The sequence below is a fragment of the Alosa pseudoharengus genome, unplaced genomic scaffold (assembly GCF_046254945.1).
Source record: "Alosa pseudoharengus isolate Yale_2024_CS ecotype anadromous, Long Island Sound unplaced genomic scaffold, YU_APseudo_1.1 YU_APseudo_1.1_scf_6, whole genome shotgun sequence".
NCBI classification, from domain to species: Eukaryota; Metazoa; Chordata; class Actinopteri; order Clupeiformes; family Clupeidae; genus Alosa; species Alosa pseudoharengus.
Genome location: NW_027468848.1, coordinates 35,331,474 through 35,354,175, shown reverse-complemented (window position 1 = coordinate 35,354,175; position 22,702 = coordinate 35,331,474). Strand labels below are relative to the sequence as shown.

General features: G+C 44.8%; 1 protein-coding gene across 1 annotated transcript in view; it reads left to right on the top strand.

Moving 5' to 3' along the window:
- The window catches only part of LOC143106020 (oxysterol-binding protein 2-like), a 79,035-nt gene that overhangs the window by 42,951 nt on the left and 13,382 nt on the right, over positions 1–22,702 (top strand). Inside the window, exons 3-10 of the mRNA XM_076270183.1 lie at positions 3,774–4,024; positions 15,194–15,392; positions 15,835–15,955; positions 16,633–16,699; positions 17,819–17,974; positions 18,522–18,767; positions 19,890–20,010; positions 21,030–21,133. Of these exons, the coding sequence (XP_076126298.1) occupies positions 3,774–4,024; positions 15,194–15,392; positions 15,835–15,955; positions 16,633–16,699; positions 17,819–17,974; positions 18,522–18,767; positions 19,890–20,010; positions 21,030–21,133 (1,265 nt within the window). The remainder of the gene's footprint in view (positions 1–3,773; positions 4,025–15,193; positions 15,393–15,834; positions 15,956–16,632; positions 16,700–17,818; positions 17,975–18,521; positions 18,768–19,889; positions 20,011–21,029; positions 21,134–22,702) is intronic.

Genomic DNA, 22,702 nt, shown 5'->3' with positions numbered 1-22,702 from the left:
TTCCATGCATGTACAGTATACACATTAATCACATTGTAATGTCTATTGGAATTTCAGTAATAATCGGACTATGCTGTGCTACATGTAAACAGAAATATGAATGGAATATTCTACCAGCAACTCATGTAAACACCATAATCAGTATTGTCTTATTGTGGTCAATAGTGGAATGATAGTTAAGGTCAATAGTGGATGTAAATGTAGTCACTGTCTGTCACATAGAGATCTTCCCCTTCCCTAAACCTCTCTCTCTGCTGCTCTCTGTAGTTGTAGGCACTGATAGCTTTGATAAAACCTGGACACATACACAGCTCTAGCCCCATCAATCCCCCCCTCCCATACTGTACACACACACACACACACACACACACACACACACACACACACACACGCACAGACACACCGCACACACCCCACTGCCACATACCTCCCACACCGATGTTGAAGTGTTGACATTAGCAGTTCACAGCAGACCTCTGTGGGTGGCATTGGGGAGCACTGCTGTGAATGCATTCTGTCCCCTACATATACACAGGCCTTAAAGCCCCCCTTGGTAGGATTAGCTATATTTCCCCCTCTGCTGGAAGTTGTACATTATGTTATTTCAAAATGTGGAAAAAAGTAATGGATTTGTTTACAAGCTAGCGAAATGGTTAGCATAAGTTCGGCAGAACAATGTGGATGTTACAAGGTAAGAAACTGGATTTAAAACGATATTCTTGTTTCTCACTTCTCTTACGCGGACAGTAGTCCCAATGTTGCAAGGTTGGTTTTTCGCCTGGGGACGCTAGGGGGAGTGGGGAAAGTCACCATTTTCACCGGAAGAGGTCATTTAATCATCCAAATGATTTCTAAACGGGTTTATGAAGTTGAAATAGTTGTCAAGTTCCCCTTTTAAGTTCTCAGACATGTTGTCGGGATTCAGGTGTGGGCCGGGCCGTTAAAGATTTGAAAGTAATTATTTAATGGCTTCGGAAATAACTTCAGTCACAGAAATTTCCGTTTCTTTATATGACATAGAATGGATACCTTGTTCTCTGATGTTAACATAGAAGGTATGCAACTTTGGCCTGTCTGAAAACATGCTGAGATGCTATTTTACAAAGCCTACTTACCACCCTGTAATTTGACTGGTGAATAAAATGGCCCATTTTAGCAGATATCATGCTTATATGGCACCCACATGAATAGCTAAGTGAGCTTTACACTGATTGGCTGCTCTGCAGCCAAAGCCTGTTCACAATTAGGTTCCAGCAACTTCCACCTGAATCTCCAACTTGTGTTGAGGGGGGCAGTGATGGTCAGAGGGATGGTTTGCGTCACAGTCTGTGTTCGCGTCACAGTCTCTCACAGTCTTTGTTCAGATTTGCCCATTTTTGTAGCGGTCATTTCAAAGTCTGAGATTTGCACATGAAGGAGGAAACAACCAGGTGTCCGGTTCACTGTAGCTTTGTGGCCATGCACCGAACTCTCCTTGTTCAACAAAGCCAAGGTAAAAACTGTTCTCCATTTTATGTATGTCGTCTTTAAGCTCTGTGTATGTGCAGAAGAGCGCACAATAGTCGCTGATGCTACAGTATGTTGGAACTTCTGGTATATGGCAGAGTTTGAATGTACAAGTGCTTTTAAAAAGCACAGCCGCTGTCGGAGGCAAGGGTGCGCACCACTGCTTTATGCATATTCATCCAGGCTCTGTCGTTAGCCAGGTGGAGAGTTGCGTAAGTGGCCTAATGCAACCCTACAGCTTGACACACATATACACACACACTTGCAAATACACACAGACACACACACACACACACACACACACACACACACACACACACTCAGACACAGACATTCACATACAAATACACAAACAACACAAACACTTGAACATAGACACACACATAAACATACACAAATATGTTTATACACGCCCAGAGTCTGCAAGGCAGATCTCGCCAATCTGTTAGGTTTGGGCAGTAAGTCTTCCACTCCACTCCACTCTGCCAGACAAGGCATGCTGACGGCGACCTCTCTCTCTCTCTTTCTCTCTCTCTCTCTATCTTTCTCTCTCCCTCTCTCTCTCTGCTGACGGTGAGAAAAAAGCATCGGATCAATCACATTCATCCAGGCTCCGTTTGTGGAAAACGGACCTCCTTAACCATGCGATGCCCCCCCCCCACCCCCTCAGGTTTTTATTGCCTTGTGAGAGCCAGTGTTTCTCTCTCAGCTAACACCATGGCCTCCAGCTATGGGCTTTTCTTTCCACTCGTGTTCAGCGAAATGACTGTGGTCAGCGGCCCAGGTCTTCGCTTGTGAACACCGGGTGTTCTTGCCGCCATCGCATTGCCTAAGATGGTGAAAAGCAGCTGCATGTGTTTTGCTGGCAAATGTTCCTTGAGCAGCACCCCCCCCCCCCCTTTCCAAGTCAAATGATGTGTGTGACCTCAAGTAACCTTTCCCTTAACACATTGCTCAACAATGCCACTTCTGCAAATCACAGAAAGAGAGAGAGAGAGAGAGAGAGAGGGAGGGAGGGAGAGAGAGAGAGAGAGAGAGAGAGAGAGACCAATTATAAAAAAAAAACCTTGACTCAGCCTAAACAGCAGCTCATTTGTTCCCGGAAAGGCTCCATTCAGTGTTTCTCTTTGTGTGTGTGTTTGTGTGTGTGTGCGTGTGTGCGTGTGTGTGTGTGCGTGTGCGTGTGTGTGTGCGTGTGTGTCAGTGAGTTCAAATTGCATCATTATCAAGAACAAAAAACCCTGGCAGTTTAATATTAAATACATCATTTTCATTCCTCCATGAACCGAAAACCATGTCGTATTACCAGCAATAGAAACATTGATTGTGTTTTTAGCTGTTCTGCTTAGTTGTTAAGTATCCTTATCATTCAGTCACACTATGGAATCTTCTGGACAGACCTTACAGTTGCGTCTTTCATCAGCTACAGTTATGTAACAGCCCCCCCCCCCTCTGTAAACAGCACTGGAGCAGAGGTCTCAGTCCAGCAGGATGACCATTAGCTAGAGATCCAGCCCATTAGGGATCCCCCTCTGCATCGCTGGGCATCTGCATCCTCAGCTCAAGCTGGATCGATATGTAGGGTTCCCTGTGAGAGGCCCCCTAGTGGCCGCCTGCGCTACCTTTGCTGCGCTACCTTTGCCATAGTAGGCTGGACGTATCAGCGGGCAGTTCTGTGTGTCGCAGGGGAGGAGTAGCTTTGATATGAGATCAACAGACAGGATGGACCAGGGCTGTGCAATATTGAAGCAGCCTTTGCTACATGGTGAAGTGAGGCACGTGCCACAAGCAGGCCACTAGAGGAAGCAGATTTAGAAGGAGAGAGCAGGTTGTGCCCCCCATATATTGTGCTGTAATGACCTCTGCTTTTTACCAAGGATGAAAAGGATTGCTTTGAAGGTCACCCCAGTGCTTCTTGCTGGTTTGTTGTGGTGTTTTCTTTGTTGTGAAATGATAATCATCTGGGGTTTGTTTTGGCAAACAAATACCAACTTTCCAGTGTTGTGCAGCCTTGCACATTACAGCACAGTGATTTTTAACTGCTAATCCACCACTCCCACTCTTTTTCCTAATGATTTAGCTGAGCACACACACACACACACTCACACACACACACACACTCACACACACACACACACTCACACACACACACACACACACACACACACACACACACACACACACACACACACACACACACTCACAAACCATCAGACTATGAGTTTGCTCCATGAATATTTGACTATTCCCTTCTCTCTCCCTTGCAGATGACTCAGGCGACGAGGAGCCGACGTCGCAGTCGGACCGCAGCGAGATCCAAGGCACCCTGAAGACGCTGGCCAGCAAGCTGGATGATCTGAGCACGTGTAACGACCTGATCGCCAAACACGGCGCGGCACTACAGCGCTCGCTGAGCGAGCTCGAGGCCCTGCGCGTGCCCGTGGAGGGCGGCGAGAAGATCAAGGCCGTCAATGAGCGCGCCACCCTCTTCCGCATCACCTCCAATGCTATGATCAATGTGAGTACGCATCGCACCGCTCACTTGCCACAAGACGTAGACCTTAATGCCACATGCCAGGTTATGTTTTGCCCCCCCCCCCCCCCCCCCCCCCCCCCACCCTGCCCAGTGTCAATTCTCTAGTACCCTCCGAGGGGCAGACATGGCTGGCAGTGGAAGCATCAGTGTCATCAGTGGAGTGCCTGCTCTCACACACCCAGGGAAAACTGTGTGTGTGTGTGTGTGTTAGTGCGTGTGTGCGTGTCCTGCGGTTTGAGCATGGGGATGAGTGGTGAGTGTTTCTTGCCATCCAGTCGTCCGGTGTGTGTGTGTCGGGGGGGGGGGGCATGTCCTATGAATATTTGATTGACTATTGTTTGCCAATACGCCCCTGATAGACTGTGGCGGTCTTAAAACATGTTGACAAACAAGTGGCTCTGAGATTGCAGCTGGAGTGGACGCAGACCATTACTGTCCTGATGATTAAGCATCTCGCTGAGGTTGTGGGGGATCCTGTTGTCGATTAGTGAGATGTGCAGACTGACTCGAACCTGATTTCACAATGTTTTGCATGCACTCTAGACGTCCCATCTTGACTGAAATGGATTTGTGACTGATACACTTTCAATAATATATAATGTTATATATAATATATAATGTTTTGTAATGGGATTACAATATAACAGGAAACCATCTAACATTGACACTTTTATTTAAAGCATGCATCCAAAAAATCCTGTTGTTGCACTGGTTGCCTTATCATTGATTTGATTGTTTTTCCCTTAGAGGCTTCCTTTTCTTCTCTCTTTCTATCTCTCTCCTTCTCTCTCTCTGTCTCTCTCTCATTCTCTTTCTCCCTCTCTCTATATACTACTTCTTTGCGATTTGTTCTCATTAAGGAGTAACTGCTGTTGCTATCGACAACCGGAACTCTAACATGTAGGCTTAGCCAGTGTGGTGTTTGGTGGGAGAGGGAGAGGATTACATTGATGCGATGTGTTCTGGATACGGCACACCAACCAGCCCTCAGCCACCACCACCACCACCACCACCTCCCTCGGCTGGGCACGGGAAGCATTGGTTTTAAAAAACCTTTTAGGTAGGAAACTGTAATTATCCTCAGTGGGGCATAGACTCTCGGCCGGCGATGGCAGTGAGATTGCAGGCGGTTGGGTTTATCATCTGCTGATGGTGATGATTCATCGGTGGGATCAGGGGAAATCCACACGGAAGGCAATCAAATCAAACGGACGTGAGGGCTGGCTCGCAGCTCATTAAAACACTATTACACTCGGACAGAGCGGACAGAAACCATACACTAATGAGAGATGCACTGGTTCTGTGGAGGCTGTGTGTGTGTGTGTGTGTGTGTGTGTGTGTGTGTGACTGTCCAAGTGTGAATGTATTACTTTGTCTTGATTTAAACAGAATACGTTTGTGTGTGTGTGTGTGTGTGTGTGTGTGTGTGTGTGTGTGTGTGTGTGTGTGTGTGTGTGAGAGAGAGAGAGAGAGAGAGAGAGTAAAGAAAATGAGACAAGTAACAGAAGAATAAGAATAGGCATGCAGGGATAACACTGGCCCAAACACTGAAAGGTAGCCAAAGAGAGTGATTGGGAGACAGAGAGTGAGATGGTGTTGAAACTCACTGCTGGACTCGAGACATATGCCATCTCTTTCTGCCTGTCTTGTAATATCTGTGTCACACGCTGTGGAGATGCAACCCCACCTCACACACACACCGTCCTCAGTTCATCTAATCACCCCCTCCAGCACATAAACTCACCTCCCCATGAACCCCTAACCCCCCAACACACACACACACACACACACACACACACACACACACACACACACACACACACACACACACACATACACACACAGTACACACACACACACACACACACACACACACATCCGTCAACACAGAGCTAGGGGCTGTGAGGAAGTGAGTCTGAAGCGCACAGTGTGTGTGTGTGTGTGTGTATGAGAGATATAAAAGGGAGGTATTTGGTGTGTGTGAATGCATGTGTGTCTCTGTGTGTGTGTGTGTGTGTGTGTTTTGTGTGTGTGTGTATGTGTGTGTGTCAGACGAACAGCACTTGGTTGTGCTAATTAGATGTAGGATTGTGTCTCAGAACCCAGCAAGTATGTACAGGTCAAAGTGTTGTGTGGAGGTCAGATTGTCCCTAAATCCTGTTTGTGTGGGGTATGGTGTTTCGTGATAGAACAAACAAGGGGACATGACGAGTCAAAAATAAAACATTTGGTTACACTTTACTTGACAGTGTCGACATAAGAATGACAATACACTGTCATGAATGTGTCATAAACAAGTCATAAACGTTTATGACATGACACTTCTGTTATTAAGTGACATTCATTTTTTGTCATAACAATTTAGGGTTAGAATTAGGGATAGGTTTAGGGTTATGGTTAGGTTTAGAGTTATGGTTAGGGTTAGGGTTGGGATTAGGATTAGGGCTAGAGGTTAGGATTAGGTTTAGGGTTAGGTTTCATGTGTCATGACAGTGTCATGTGTTCATGACAGTGTCATGTCACTCTTATGCTGATACTGTCAAGTAAAGTGTTATCAAACATTTTAATGAAACACACCAGAAAATCCAACGGGCTCATCTTAAATAAAAATATGACAGGTTTGTCCAGAATACTGTAGATCACATTTTCTTAGAATTTTAGACCATTGTTTAGTTCCTGCTAGTGGTTTAGCTGGTTTCATTGTGGCTTTTGAGTGTGCCATTGTTTAGTTGAGGATATCAGTATGGCATGGTTTCAACCATGGAGGAAGTGAGAAAGTACTGCCCCATTCACTCCTCCAAAGTCTTTGAATATGCCCAATTTAAGATATTTGATTTCTGAGGAAAGACGTCATGCCACCCGCTCTAATCACGTAATGCCCACTGAAATTTTTGCTCAACGCCCCTGCCAAGATGTGCCTATGATATGACCCTACAACTAATCACAAGAGTTCAGGAGACAGGGAGCACACACACACACACACACACACACACACACACACACACACACACATGGAGCTGCTGAACTAACCAACATGGCAGCAACACTGACAGGCCCAATTTGTGAAACCCTTTGGGCATGTAAAGTCATAGCACACAAAATCAAAAAGTGTTTTTGTCTTGGATGTTGAACTCCTGAATGTGTAAGTAAATGCCAAATGTCACTACTGTGTCTGTGTGAAGAGGAAGAGAAAGAGAGGGTCAGAGAAGACAACGGAGGACGTATGGGGAAGTGAAGCGATCACGCCAGACATTCAATCTCAAACCAACATGCTGTGCTGCTGTTGAAGAATGAAGTCAGTCAAGTCACATGAGAGTTTTTTCAAGAGTGTTTCAAGTACTAGACATTTATTCTGACACTGTGTGATGACAAGGAAGTTACAGCATGTCTGTAAGCTTACATAGGACATAATCGTAGGGATATGTACAGTATGTTTGAACATATGCTCTCTCTCTCTCTCTCTCTCTTTCTCTCTCTCTCTATATATATATATATATATGTTAATGTGAACATCTGTGTGTCAGCATCTATCTATACCATTACAACATGATTTTGTGTGTGTGTGCGCGCGCGCCTGTGTCTGTGTGTGAGTATCACATAAGTGTGCATATTTACATCTGTGTGTGATTATCCATCCACACACACACACACACACACTCAACCCATTCCATCAGAAATTTCGCCCTGTGAAATATGTCCTTAGCAGAAGTAAAACCCCAAGCCTTCTTAACAACCAATCCAAAACAGACTGCTGTGACCCTCTCAGTTCAAGCCAGGGGCTACTCGAGTTCAGACACACAAACCCCTGATGAGTGGCTGCCACCGAAGCAGTGAGTGACTCCCCCAAAGCCCTCCACAGGTCACAAGCTGTAGGGCCCACTCAGCAGAAAAAAAAGTGGAAGCTAGTCTTGGAGCGAGGGGGCCTGCTGGAACTGAGCTGGGCTTCGGTTTCACCTCCGTATGCGAGAGAGAAGAGGAAGTGTGTGTGAGAGTGTGTATGTGTGGGGGGTCACATGCTTCTTAAATGTTAGTGGAGTCAGAAACTGCATGCGATACATACACACATACAGCTGAAGGTAAGGGCCATTGTGCTCTTTGATATGCAAGGTTTTGAATAGTCATAAATGTGAATGGTTTGGGTGTTTACTGCCACAATTCAGCCTCAGGACAGTAGTTGGGGGACTTGTTGGTATGGATTCTTATATTAAGATCATTTTACCCATTATTGATTGAAATGTGGAAGACCATGCTTCATGCATACTGAGGCCAGGTCCGGTGCTTGCAAATGGAGCAGGAAAATGTACTAACACTGTACTGATGCAAGTTGACACGGGGTTAAGGGGCGTGAAATTGGTATTGATCACGTCAAGGTCGCAAGGTGCAGTTCTGTCAGTGGAAAGTACCCAGGTCTGTCAGTGGGAGATTAGAAAGCTCCTATTTGGCTGTTGAAAATGCTGTTATCTCTCATTGCTTCTGATTACAGTCTGTTCTGCTAACTTCTGATTTCAGTGTTAGTTTGGTTATGATTTCTGAATGTGGGATTGTCACTACTGCTATTTGACAAAGAGCATAGAGTTGTAGACAGGGGTTAGACTTGTTGACACCAGACCCTTCTCAGTTGAGATTGAGAGTGGGTCTGGAAAAGGTTAATTGACTTATGTCTTTCAGCAGGGGCGTAACTAGCAGTGAAATTAAACTTAAATTGCTGCATTAAACTCTTACTAGATTGTTTCAGAAGCAATCTTGAAAATGAAGGTTTTAAATGCAGCTGTTTACTCAGTTCCAAAGAAATACATGTCCATGCCGGATTAGCAATTGTATTTGCGTGCCTGGGTTTTAGGGACATTGGAAATGGGCTTTAAAGGCCTCTTGGCCAGACGGACCTGCAGAGCAAATCTGAAATTGGCCAAAGGTTCGTATGGTTCTCCGAGATGGTAGGGGGAGACGGGTAGGGGGATGGTGATAGTGAGTTTGGAACCAGTTTAAGCTGTCAATCCACCATCTATTTCTGTGTCGCTGTCAGCAGCATAAGGCTTGGGAGTGGGGTCACAGGCAATAATCTGCAGCCTGTGTCAAGGCAGCCCTCACCACACATCTCAACACAAAGAGACACGCAGTGCGACAACAATGTCGGCAAAGCACTATCCTTAGCAAAAAGAAGTTTATGGAAGTGTACTGTTGGTCTACAGTACTTGTGTACTGATCAGAGATCACTAAATTGAATTATTGGCTTATACTGATAATAAGTATACATAAAGGTTTAAGTATATCTAGCTTATACTTGGTACTCATAGTTAAATATACTTAATATGCTTATACTTACAGTAAACTTATATTTTACTGAAGATATACTTTAAGTATACTATTATGAACATGAAAAATTGGGCTGGAAATGGCTCAGGAGGTAGAGGAGCCAGAAACCGGAAGGTTGCAGGTTTGAGCCCAGCTCCTGGTGACAAAACACTTCACTCCAAAAGTGCTCCCGATGTGGTGGTTAGTGCTCTGCATGGCAGCCATTGGTCTGTGTGTAATATAAATGGCGTATATAAATAATATAAATAAGCAATAAATGCAGTTTATTAGTTATTTAGTAAAGAGTACACCCAGGGTTGGGTAGTAACGGATTACATGTAATCTGGATTACGTAATCAGATTACAAAAATCAAGTAACTATAATCAGCCCAGATTACAATAAAAAAATTGTGTAATCAGATTACAGTTACATTGTTGGGGATTACCTGATTACATGTTATTATGCAAGCAATGCAACTTTTTAATGATAGCCTAGTTATCTTTTAATTCGACAAGCTTCGGGCTTGCCGGTTCGATCCCTGACCAGTAGAAAAAATGTGGGTGGGGGAAGTGGTTGAGCACTGCTCTCCCATGCCCACATCCACGGCTGAAGTGGCCATGAGTAAGGCACCTAACCCCTCATTGATCCCCGAGCGCCGTTGTAGCAGACAGCTCACTGCTCCGAGTTGGTGTGTGCTTCACCTCACTGTGTGTTCACTGTGCTTCACTAATTCGCGGATTGGGAGACCAAATTTCCCTCACGGGATCAAAAGAGTATCTATATACTCACTAACTTATTTACTATTGGGGCAGGTCTCTCGGCACACTGCCTGATCTTTTCCTCCTAATCTTAATGTAGCCTCTTGTTTTAGTGTTACCGTTTACTTTGAGAAAGTCACCAGGTCCCCCTGGTTGAAAAACATCCCAAAGGAATAATTTTCTCACCCCCACAATTGAAATGGACAGGGTGTCATTCAATCTCAGGCCATGTCCCTGGGTCAAAAAAATCCAGCAAAAGCTAAATTCATTGTCCAGGTGTGCCCTTATAAAGGTTAAGTTGAGTTGTGCATGTTTGGAGAATAGTGATCCATGATCACATCCATGATGACTAAGTGATCAATTTTGGGATGGGGAAATTTTCAACCACCAAAATACCACCCCCAAAGTGGAGAATAGCTATAGAAATGTATTAGTTTTGGGTGTTTTTCAGACAATGGGACCTGGTGACCTCAAAGTAAATGGTAACACTAAAACAAGGGCCTACATTAAGATTTTTGGAAGAAAAGATCAGTTAATTCACACAGGAATGCTTTACTCAGAGCAAAGAGATTTCTCAGATGTAATGAAATAATAAACAGAAAAATAGAATGAGAATTCTTTCATCAATTCAGTGGTGGTGTCTTTTACTTAGGGGCATATTTATTGAAGTAATCTAAAAGTAATCCTAAAGTAATCAGATTACGTTACATGTTTTTGGTAATCCTGATTACGTTACTGATTACAAAAATTGCCATGTAATTTGTAGTCAGTAATGGATTACATTTGAAAGTAATCTGACCCAACCCTGAGTACACCCATAATTTCACTTGTAGTGCACCTAAAAGTTTACTACTTTTACACCTTAAAAAAACTTATACTTTGTAAACCTACTTTTCAGAACCAATGAGGGAACTGGAAGTGGTCAAAGGACATCGTAAAGCTCTCCGAGCGCTATAACAATTGATTATAAACCTAATAAATCTGACTCCGCTTAATATTGAAAAGTTTCACTTCAATGTAATATTGCTATCCGTAGTAGGCTTATATACCCACAATACAGCGTATGAGAATGCCCCATCAACATTTTATTAGACTCGTTATCTCTAGGAATAATGTACACACGTCTTCTCCATCTGCCGGTTAATTTGGGGCGGTTTCTAAAAAAAACAATTAGTAGTCCTAGTCTGAATATAGGTCAGAGGCTACAGTGCTGACCCGAACTACTATACTCATCAGCATGCACAAATGGGAGTGATTGGTTGCATTGATAGGGATCACATGGCGAGTTGTTGATGAGACTGAGACCATTGTTGTAGTGAGACCATTAGAGTGAATCAATCAAGACATGAAAATGTATACATTTGATTAGATTTCCTAGTCCTAGTTAACTTGAATTTACCTTTGGGGATCAATAAAGTATCTATCTATCTAACTTCTCCTGTGGACATGTGACAAGCATGTGACGGTAGGCCCACAGTAGGCCCACACTTCCATGAAGCAGATGATCAAAAGTCCACATATACTCTAATTGCAAGGATTATCATCAGCCTGGGAATTATGACCCTTACAAATATAATGAACTAAAAGGTGTGCTAGAAGTATGTAACTAGTATCTTCACTAGTTTACTTACAAAATAGTTCTCAGTACTTACGAGTTTGCTATTATAAATGGAAGGTGGGCCAATTTAGTCTGAAGTACAAACATAGTACATATACAAGTGTACCATAAGTACATTTAAACTAATAAACATACTACCTAAAGTAAACTTGGGAATTATACTTCAACTGCAGTTTATTTGATAAAAGTAACTTTATACCTTTTTTTGGTAAGGGTAGGCTATGTCTTCTACGTCCTTCTTATCCACAAAGGCACTGGTAGACGTTGAGCAAAGCTGAGCAGGACTGATTGATCTGCATTGAGGCAGCAGTGTTATTTAGTCTGCTGACCCAAGTGTGTTGATCCCATCCACTTAATATAGGGCATGTCAACCCATCCCATTACCACTTATTTCATGTATAGCGCCACCTAGTTAAAAATTAAAAAGCAAAAAATTAGGTGTTTTCATCACAATATCTCTGGCTGACATGGTCAAAACTGCACGAAATTGAAAGTGTGGGATCATTATGACACCCTCCGAATGCATGCCAAGTTTTGTGAACTTTCGTTCATGGGGGGCCTTACAATAAAATCATTTATGTGTACATTTAGTGACCGTACACCAACAAGGATTCCCGGGACACTGAAAGACCGGGTTACACGAAACTTGGTGGGCATGTAACCCCACATGGATAGCATGGAACCGTCGTTTTTCGTTTTGATCTGTAGCCCCCCCGCTGTACTGGACCCCCCGAAAGGAGGGTAGGGCAGACACAGTTTTCTGTGAATATCTTGAGAACCGTAGGGCCTAGGATGACCAATTTTTTCCGTATGTTTGCCTCCAGGGGTCATGTTAACCCATTCCATGTGCACACATGTGCATAAACAGATACACACGCACACACATACATTCACAGTAATCATACCTATGACACATACTCACACAGTAGACATATGTACGCATGCATGCACATGCACAAACACACATACGCAGGCAAACACACAAGCACGCACGCACACACACACACACACACACACACACACACACACACACACACACACACATAAACATAAACGTGTACACGCACACATGCACACAATTCAAGAATTTCTCAGAATTATGAACAGGCAAGATGGGGGTGGGGTTGTATAAAATGAATTTTACATGTGAAATCTATGAACTAATCATGTTTTGGTACTTGTTGTCTAGTAGATACCAGTGAGAATTGAGTGTGGCTAATGCAATTTAGTGAGACAGTTATCATATCATCATATAGGCCTTTCAGCGTGATTTATTTTTGTGGAAAAAATGTGCTGGACTGGGTGGCGGTCATATTTTGTACCGCTCTGCGGTACATCTAGTTTAAGATGTCTTTAATTTTGCACTCTGGTTAGATGCCAGCTGCATTTTATTTGTTTAGTACCTGTACTTTTCCAATGACAATACATTTGAATCTTGAATCTTGTCTAATCAAATCTAGCCTATATTGCTGACTTGGAGTAGCCTCAGCCTACAACTCCAATTGCTCAACACCGTCCCAGTTTTCTCCTCTGTCTGGGGGGTAGACACGCCGAGTCGTGGTGAAAAGGCCTGACTCAGCCCTCACGTGTTTCCTGTGTCTGTAAAGCACTGAGGCTTAGTCCCACAGAGGGCCTCATTTATTTGGTGTCATCAATGTGTACTCGTGCGCCACCACCACAGAAAGGGAAATAGTATCCAATGCTGCCGATGGCTGTGTGACGTGTGCATTTCCTGCAGGAGGATGTAAGCATATTTGAGAATGTCATCATGTGCTGATGTGTGCGGCATTGCTGCACGCTAAAAGAGAGCCGGGGAATTGGAAGAAAAAAAGTGTGATCTAATCTGGGGGGGATGTCTGATGGGGGTTGCGTCCGCCACTTATCAAGTAACGGTCACACCTTTTCCTCACCCATGACATAGCCTAAAGCTATGCATCACGCGAAGGGCTGGTGGACAGCGGCACCAGGCACTGGCGTCTGAGGTATTGGCATCCCTTGACAGATGCCCCCCCGTCCCCCCCAGTAGGCCGCGGAAGCTCCCTGTGATGTGAAGTCTAGGTCGCTGGCCAGGTCAGGGCTGGACTGGGCTGGAGACTGATTGTCTGGGGACGAGAGGGGATTGATGGGGGGGGGGGGGATGCTGACGGACAGGCGGGACTGTGGACGTTGACCAGTTTCTACGAAACAGAGGATGGCTGAGCTGCCAAGGAGGAGAAATTGGTTTAGGATACTTCAATCATGTGCTGTGCTGTGAATACTGAATGGGGGTTGGGGTAGTCTATTGCTTTAAGACCGAGAGACGACTGGTTAGAGCTGATTGAATCAGTCATTATTAATCAATGCACATAATGAATTTTCCATTCACTTTAAAACACTTTTTTCAATGACATTAACATTGTAATGTCCTTGATGATATTGAGGCTTCATCCAGTGACCTTCACAGAGCTGTCAGATTGAGCCATGTTGATTTGAGCTTTTATAGTGAAATAAAAAAAGAATTGTAAATGCTCAGATGGAGAGAGACGTGTGGCTCTGGAGAGACTTCTCCTCTGGCTGCTCTAGTGTCTGCTTTGGGTGGGAGCAGGTGTAGCATCTTTGTTCCGGCCGGCCGAATCAGTCCCAGAGGCCTCCTAGAAAGCTACTGATGTATGCCAGCCTGACACTCCTGATCTGAAATGAGTCCTAACAGGGTGTTTTTGTTTCCTGGTTATGGCCGTTTGTTATGATTGCTCTACAAGGGACCATCTTATAATGGATACTCTTGTGCGCGTGCAACGCTTAGGAATAGTTCTTTATGGATGTGATCTGTAGGCTAATCCTTTTTGTGGCATGCATACCACATTTGTTGAGATCTAATTTTAGGCTGTTGATGATCGTGACATGATGATGATAAGTGATCATTGCATGATTTACACAAAATAATGGAGGCCAGTTGAAAGACATGAGTTTTTGCTTTTAACTGCATTTTAAACCCGTTGTTACGGCTAATAGCCTCTTCCCCTTCTTGAATTTCCCCTGGGGATCAATAAAGTATCTATCTATCTATCCATCTAATGCTAATGTCAGCTAGGTCTCCAACTATAATGGAGAATATCATGTTGTCAACTAAGAATTACCCTGGTCTGTCTGACATGTTTTTTTGCATTAAAGAATATATTTATTTTAGTTCATAAAATGGTGGTTCTCTTCTCTGTTGAAGTATATTTTTTCCCTTTATTTTGACTGGACAGTAAAGAGAGAGACAGGAACCGAGTGGGAGAGAGAGAGATGGGGTGGGATCAGGAAATGACCAGGGCCCCCATGGGCACTTGGACCCAAATGTGGTACGGGCCCTGTAGAAAGTTGTGCCACAGCGCCCCTGTGGTTCTCCATTTTCAATTGCGTTTCTCTAAAACGAGCACCTGGACCTTACTAATTCAGAATCCTACATTCCTCTGTAAGGCCTTATCTCAACTGACCGTACCCTCCCTTTCTCTCCACAGGCGTGTCGAGACTTCCTGGACTTAGCGGAGAGCCACAGTCGGCGATGGCAGCGCGTTCTTCAGTATGAGCGGGAGCAGCGCACCCACCTGGAGGAGACCATCGAGCAGCTAGCCAAGCAGCACAACAGCCTGGAGCGCGCCTGGAGAGAGGCCCCCACACTCGCCACCAACACACCCGACACCCCCACCACCGAGCAGGGTGAGAAAAGACACCCCATTATACACCATATCAACACGCCCCACAACCCCCACCACCGAGCAGGGTGAGAAAAGACACCCCATTATACACCATATCAACACGCCCCACAACCCCCACCACCGAGCAGGGAGAGAAAAAAAAACAATGAAAATGCAAGCTAGATTGCTAATGATTTGATTAGCTTGTATGTGCGCTAATGGAGTTGCTGATCTGCCTAGCAGAATCCTAATTAGTTTGTTTAACCTGTGACTCCGTTCATGACCCTGCAAAGCTTGACAATACAGTAACTCATTAAAGTCTTTCCTGAAGTAGTTTGGAGGTGCATTCATGTCACGTACATGTGGTAATGGATTTAATTATGGGATGTTTTTCTAGTGATGATAATGAGTAGATGTAATGCCGATGCCTGTGTGGGTGTTAATATCGATGATGATTTGAACAGGGAGTGAAAGGCCGCAGAAAGAGGAGGCCAGTGATGAAGATGAGGATACAGAGTACTTCGACGCCATGGAGGATTCCCCAGCCTTTATCACAGTAACTGCCGCCGACCACTCGCAACACAGGTGAGGATTACACACACACACACACAAACACACACACACACACACACACACACACATACACACACACTATCAATTTCTACAACAACACACATATGAAATCAACACTACCCCAGAATGCCTACACCCTCAGTGTAAACAGAGGACGCCTCAATCATTTGACACACATTTCTGCAACACCCTTAGTGTGGAAGTGAGATAGAAAAGTCTCTATCTAAGACTTGAACTTTAGCACAATAGAGGACATTGTTCTGAGAGTTTCATTGAACTTTCTGTGAGCCTGTGGCATTGTAGACTACATATTTGAATAAGTTTAAACATCACACGCCCACTCCTGGCCAGGGCTGACCAAGCGTCTTGTGCTCCCACTCAGCCTGTAGGTGTGTTTGGCGTCTTCTCATAGCTGCTTTAATGAGGGGCTTTTTTTCCTCAGCCCGAGCACATGGCCCAATTAACGGCCCAAGATGGCGGCACTCATTAAAATACATCTCTGACAAATGTCTCAATACACCCCCCCTCCACACACAGAGACACACAGACACACACAGACAGAGCTGCTGTCATTGCTAAAGATATGCACAGGGATATTCTGTGTCTCTGTTTGAACTGACAGATCTAGTCGTGGTGACTTAATTAATGTATCTTCGCCTTGTTCTTCTGTTTCTTCTCCTCCTCTTCAGACGCTCTCAGAGTAACCTAAGTGGAGCCAGTGGAGGACACCCCAACGATTGGAACCAGGAAGACCATGTGAGTCACATGGGTGATTAGAGGGGAAGTGTGGGCATGTGTGTGTGTGTGTGTGTGTGTGTGTGTGTGTGTGTGTGTGTGTGTGTGTGTGTGTGTGTGTGTGAGAGAGCATTTGTGCACATGCGTGTTTGCCTGTATGTGTGTGTACTGTATGTGCTGGTGAGAGTGTGACCTTTAGCGCTGTCCTGCTGACTGGGCTGCACAGTGTCAGTGGCCAGTAAGACTCAGGACTGTGAGTTCTGATGACGCAGGAACCTCTCACCCACGGATGCTCCTGTGCCCACACACATATGGTCCCTTTACTCTCTCTCTCTCTCTCTCTGTCTCTCTCTCTCACACACACACACACACACACACACACACAAAATACACACAGGCACAGGCAATATACATATATAGTGATCTCTGTGAGAATGTCCCTCTTAGTCACACACAGACACGCACACACACACAGACACACACACAGGCAAACACACACACACAATCACACAACCTTCCACTTTATTGTGGTGTGTTTATGAGTGTTTCTCTCACTTCCCCTCACACACACACACACACACACACACACACACACGCAGTGCCAGGCAGTGTTGGGCGCTGAGAGATGCTCTTTCCCCGCGGAGCCTCAGCTCCACAGCTGTTTGGCGGCGGCCTGAGCATCTTAATTACGGGCGCTGACATCTGCCGCTCTACTCCCCCCTCCATGAGTCACTCTGCCGCCTCTGACGCCAGCGCTGCTCTCACCCAGAGAACAGTGTTTGTGTGTGTGCGGGAGTAGGTGTGTGTGTGTGTGAGTGTGTGCGGGAGTAGGTGTGTGTGTGTGTGTGTGTGCGGGAGTGTGTGTGTGTGTGGGGGAATGTGTGTATGCACGGCAATGTGTGTATGCGCAAGGAGGAACAGCAGCTGAGCACCATGACACGAGTGACTCCCACTGACTAACACTAACACATGCAGCAAGACTCAGAAGAAAGAGAGATCAGTCGTGGACAAGAGATTCAACTTGTTGTGCAGCCAGTCACAACACTTTCCTGTTTAACTTTTTCCATCTTATTTCTGTCCTTCCTTTCTCTATCCCTCCTTTCTTCCTATCCCCATCTCTCTCTCTCTCTCTCTCTCCAGATGATGTCTCCCAGCTGTAATGATCTGTCAGGGAAGGAGCTGAAGCCCCGCAAGCGGAGGCGGACTCACATCCCAGACAAGCCCAACTACTCCCTCAACCTGTGGAGCATCATGAAGAACTGCATCGGCAAAGAGCTCTCCAAAATCCCCATGCCTGTAAGACCCTGCTCCAGGCTCTGTCTGTTGTCTTTGTGTCTGGATGGCCGCTTAACCTTTAATACACATTATACAACAGTTAAATTCCAGATGAGTAGTTTATTCATTTGTGTTTGGGCAAGAGGCATTTGGAGAGGAGAGAGATAGCGGAGCTCTGCTCTGGAAGAACTCCTCTTGAACTATTCAACGCTAGTTGTTCCTCTGCATTGATTTTCTTTCTTTCTTTATGCAATACTAATCACCTTAATTCTCTGCTTTAACAAAATATTTTTGAATGAGGGTTTCTGCCATGTTCGTTTCTAGGATAGCTGAGTAAGTTTGAAAACCAACTTAAAACTTAGCAGGACCTCCATCTCCAGAATGTGACTGTTTTCTGTGTTGCATGTGTTGCAGTCTGTGCATATATAGGCTATATAAATAAAATACTTACTATGTTACTGTTGCTACATACAAACTACTTGTGAAGCAGAACATGGAGCTGACCTCACAATGACCTCTCTCTCTCACACACTTTCTCTATCTCTCTCTCTCCCCTTTTCTCTCTCAGGTGAACTTCAATGAGCCGCTGTCCATGCTGCAGCGTCTGTCGGAGGACCTGGAGTACCACGAGCTGCTGGACAAGGCGGCGCGCTGCGAGAACTCGCTGGAGCAGATGTGCCTGGTGGCGGCCTTCTCCGTCTCGTCCTACTCCACCACCGTGCACCGCACGGCCAAGCCCTTCAACCCGCTGCTGGGGGAGACCTACGAGCTGGACCGCCTGGACGACTTTGGCTACCGCTCGCTGTGTGAGCAGGTCAGAGGACCACACACACACACACACACATCCACACATGCGCTTACACACACACACAAACACATGCGCTTACAAAGACATCCACACACACACACATGCGCTTACACACACACAAACACATGCGCTTACACAGACATCCACACACACATATAACCACACACACACACACACACACACACACACACACACATGCGCTTACACATACATCCACAAACACACATGCGCTTACAGTACACAAACACATGCGCTTACACAGACATCCACACACACATACACACACACACACACACACACACACACACACACACACACACACACACACACACACACACACACACACACACACACACACACACGCGCTTACACACACACACACTGATGTTGACACACATGATCACACTATCTGCCAGATTGCAACTTATACACACACAAACAGACAAACAGCTGCGGGAGTATTGCGTGAGATATTTATACCCATAAATACATTTTTACATTATGCTCTGTTAAACTTAGCCACACATACACACACACACACACACACACACACACAGGCTCACACATACAACAGCTGAGCACAAGATGACCCCATAAAATGCTGTCAGAAGCTGTACAGTTAGCAAGCTCAGTCTGTCAATACATGGATCATATGTAGCGGTTCCTCTGGCTTAGTGAAATATTCAAGTGTGTGTCTGCACTTACACCAGCGCTTCAGAGAGCACTTACACCCTGTTGAGTTACACACACACACCATGTTGGGTTTCCTTTTCAAACACAGCTGCTATTAGCAAGAGGCACATGTGCCTAGGAATATAACACAGATGGAGGGGAAAAGGTCATGATTAAATATGAGGCTGAAACTGCCTCTCCATTTACCCCACCTTCTCCCATCTCTCCGTCTCCCCCTTTCTTTCTTTTTATCAATGTAATAGTTTAAACCTTCCTGATTGGCAGTTTTTAATGGTGAGCGTTTTGTTTGTGTGTGTGTGTGTGTGTGTGTGTGTGTGTGTATGTGTTTGTGACAGTTAGACAATGGTTTAATGAAGGAATGTTAAACTTCTCTCTCTCTCTTTCTCCTTCCATCTCTCTCCCTCCATCTCTCCATCCCTCCCTCTCTCTCCACAGGTGAGCCATCACCCCCCGGCGGCTGCCCACCACGTCTTGTCACAGCGCGGCTGGACCCTGTGGCAGGAGATCACCATCGCCAGCAAGTTCCGTGGGAAATACCTCTCCATCATGCCTCTGGGTGAGACAGTTATTACATTGTTGAAATGTCGTTAAGCTTGATATGCACCAGCACTATCTTTCAGCAGCATATCTCTGAACAAAAATGATGATCCGGTAGAGAATTGCTAAATCATAACACTGCATATCTCACAGATTTTTCTCACACGTTGCTTGAGTCCTCCTATTTTGCACAGAGATTCTAGGCGGTAGCCCAAGAGTATAACTCAGTATGAGGGCTGTGTAAGCACACTGAAGGGTTCCCCTGCACCTGACTCTTCTCTTTCTGGATAACAGCTAAACCAGCATTTTGCTCTCTCTGCTGGAATATGCTTTTGTGTTTACGTTTTTAAAGTGCACAGGTGAGTTCTTAATTGTTAGCCATTAAGCAGGCATGACAGTCAGTGCTGATGTAATAACCTGCAACGTTTTCAGGGCCACATGTAGAGGAGCTGATGAGAGGCGTTCAGAACTATAGAGGAAGCATTAAAATATGCAGACTGTGGAACAGCAGCCGTTCTCTCCAGAGCAGTGGGAGGTGTGAGAAACTCTGAGCCATGGTTCTCTCCTCTCTCTCTCTCAGTCTGTCTGTGGGCTTGAAGTCCTGGCTCCAGCGCTAGCATTAGCTGTGTCTGTGTCTCCGTGTACAGTGAGAGGGCGGGTGGCTAGCATTAGTGTTAGCTGTGTCTCCGTGTACAGTGAGAGGGCGGGTGGCTAGCATTAGTGTTAGCTGTGTCTCCGTGTACAGTGAGAGGGCGGGTGAGGGCCGGGCAGCAGCAGAGGTGTGTAAATGAATCTCAGGCTTTTTACTGCTCCTGCGACAGCGGCATAAACTGTGAGCATAAACCAGTGTAATGGCCGTGCCCGTGCGTGTGTAAATACAACCATCTATCACCGTCAAGACCCAAAGCCACAGGCAGCACGGTCAGAGCTAGGAGGGACTTCAGAGACATTGGGAATTGAGTCTTTGCTTAGTTGTGACTTTATTTTCTCTTTTTCCCCTTGTTTCCTTCTCTCTCCACCTTTCCTCTCTGTGTTCAGGTGCAATTCACCTGACGTTCAATGCGACTGGGAACCACTACGTGTGGAGGAAAGTGACCTCAACAGTACACAATATCATAGTGGGGAAGCTGTGGATCGATCAGGTCAGAACCCCTTTCCCTCCCATTTCCATTTCCATTGCTCATATTATTATGTGTGTGTGTGTATGTGTATGTGCAGGTATATGTGTGTTTTCATTAAATATGCAATGTGTGGCTGAATGGGTGACTCTCAAAACAGATTTTCATCTGTTTATTTTGCTGTGTGTGTGTGTGTGCCAGGAGTTTCAAAGTGCAGGGGCCAGATAACGACCCCCCCCCCCTCCCCCCCACAAAAAAATAAAAATAAAAAAAATCGCCTGCTGTATTTTGTCTTTCTCGCGCAAACAAAATGTGTGCGTTCGTAATAGCCTGCGTAATTCTTCTTCATAAAGTTGAATAAACACAGGCACAGGGGTAGGCCAACTTGGAGTGAATTTACACACGGGAGATTCTTTCTCTAGGCTACTCGTAGCTGAGCAGAGTTGGGTGCAACGCGTCAGTAATCACATTACAGTTCCTACAGTGTGCGAGCAAAGATATTCAGAATTCTGGTGAGGGCGACACGAATAACTAAAACGGAGAAGGCTATTACCTTACTACTGAGCGGGAAACAGTGCACAACTAACTAATGACTAGTCTGATGTCAATCACACCACAAATTGATTCCAAAAAAATAACAGGGTGTTACAAGCTAGGACTGCCACTGTTTTCAGTGTAAAGAAGAGCATCTAGGCTATTAATGACAGAAGGAACGCAACTCGCAAGGGCACTTCACTCAAAGCAGTTCAATGTTTTGCAAGTTGTGTGCATGTCACCATTCAACTTTTATGAAGGAGTGTGTGCGAGCTGGGCAGCAACGCTTCCATAAAGCAATTCGAACTTGCACAATTTTTAAAAGCACTAGGAAGTGCCGTGTTCATTAACTTTTGAAGGCAGATTAGCTATCTGTAAGAAATGGCTGGTAGGCCTACAGCGCAACTTGGTTTGGACTAGATTATGCTACCTAATGTTTCACAAATGTAATTAATTAAATAATAAATAAAAGGGGACGATATCTATATGTCCATAGAAACATTTCAACAAAGTAGCCTAATCTAACTTGTTAATCCTCATAGAGAGTAAAGAAGTAATGAATTGATTTTTTTTTTTTTTTCAGTAGCGAGTAGGGACGTGCACAGGAATTTTGAGGGGCAGTTGCTCTGACCTGAAAAAAGGGCACCCCCCCCCCCCCCCCCAAAAAAAAAAAAATAAAAAAATAAAAAAAATAAATAAATAAATCAATATTTTATTTTATTTTTTAAACTCACGGGCTATATGCAGGACTGAGAATAACAGCGTTTTTTTTTTTTTTTTAATATATACACAAAGAAGTAAAACACTGAAATACAGCACTCAATCACCTTAACTTATCATTATTTTAATGCCCTTAGTGATATTTATGTTCTCCTCAGGCAAGATCTTTGAAATTACCTCTAAAATAGCCTATGTTTTTTTAGATTACAATTATTTAGCATGCAGCTCTTTAATCCTGTACTTTCTACCATGGTCCTCTCATCTCATATTTGGTGATCATCACTTAGGCCTTCCTGTCCTGTGCCTCCTCCTGGTCCACATTTTCCTCACATAGTCTGG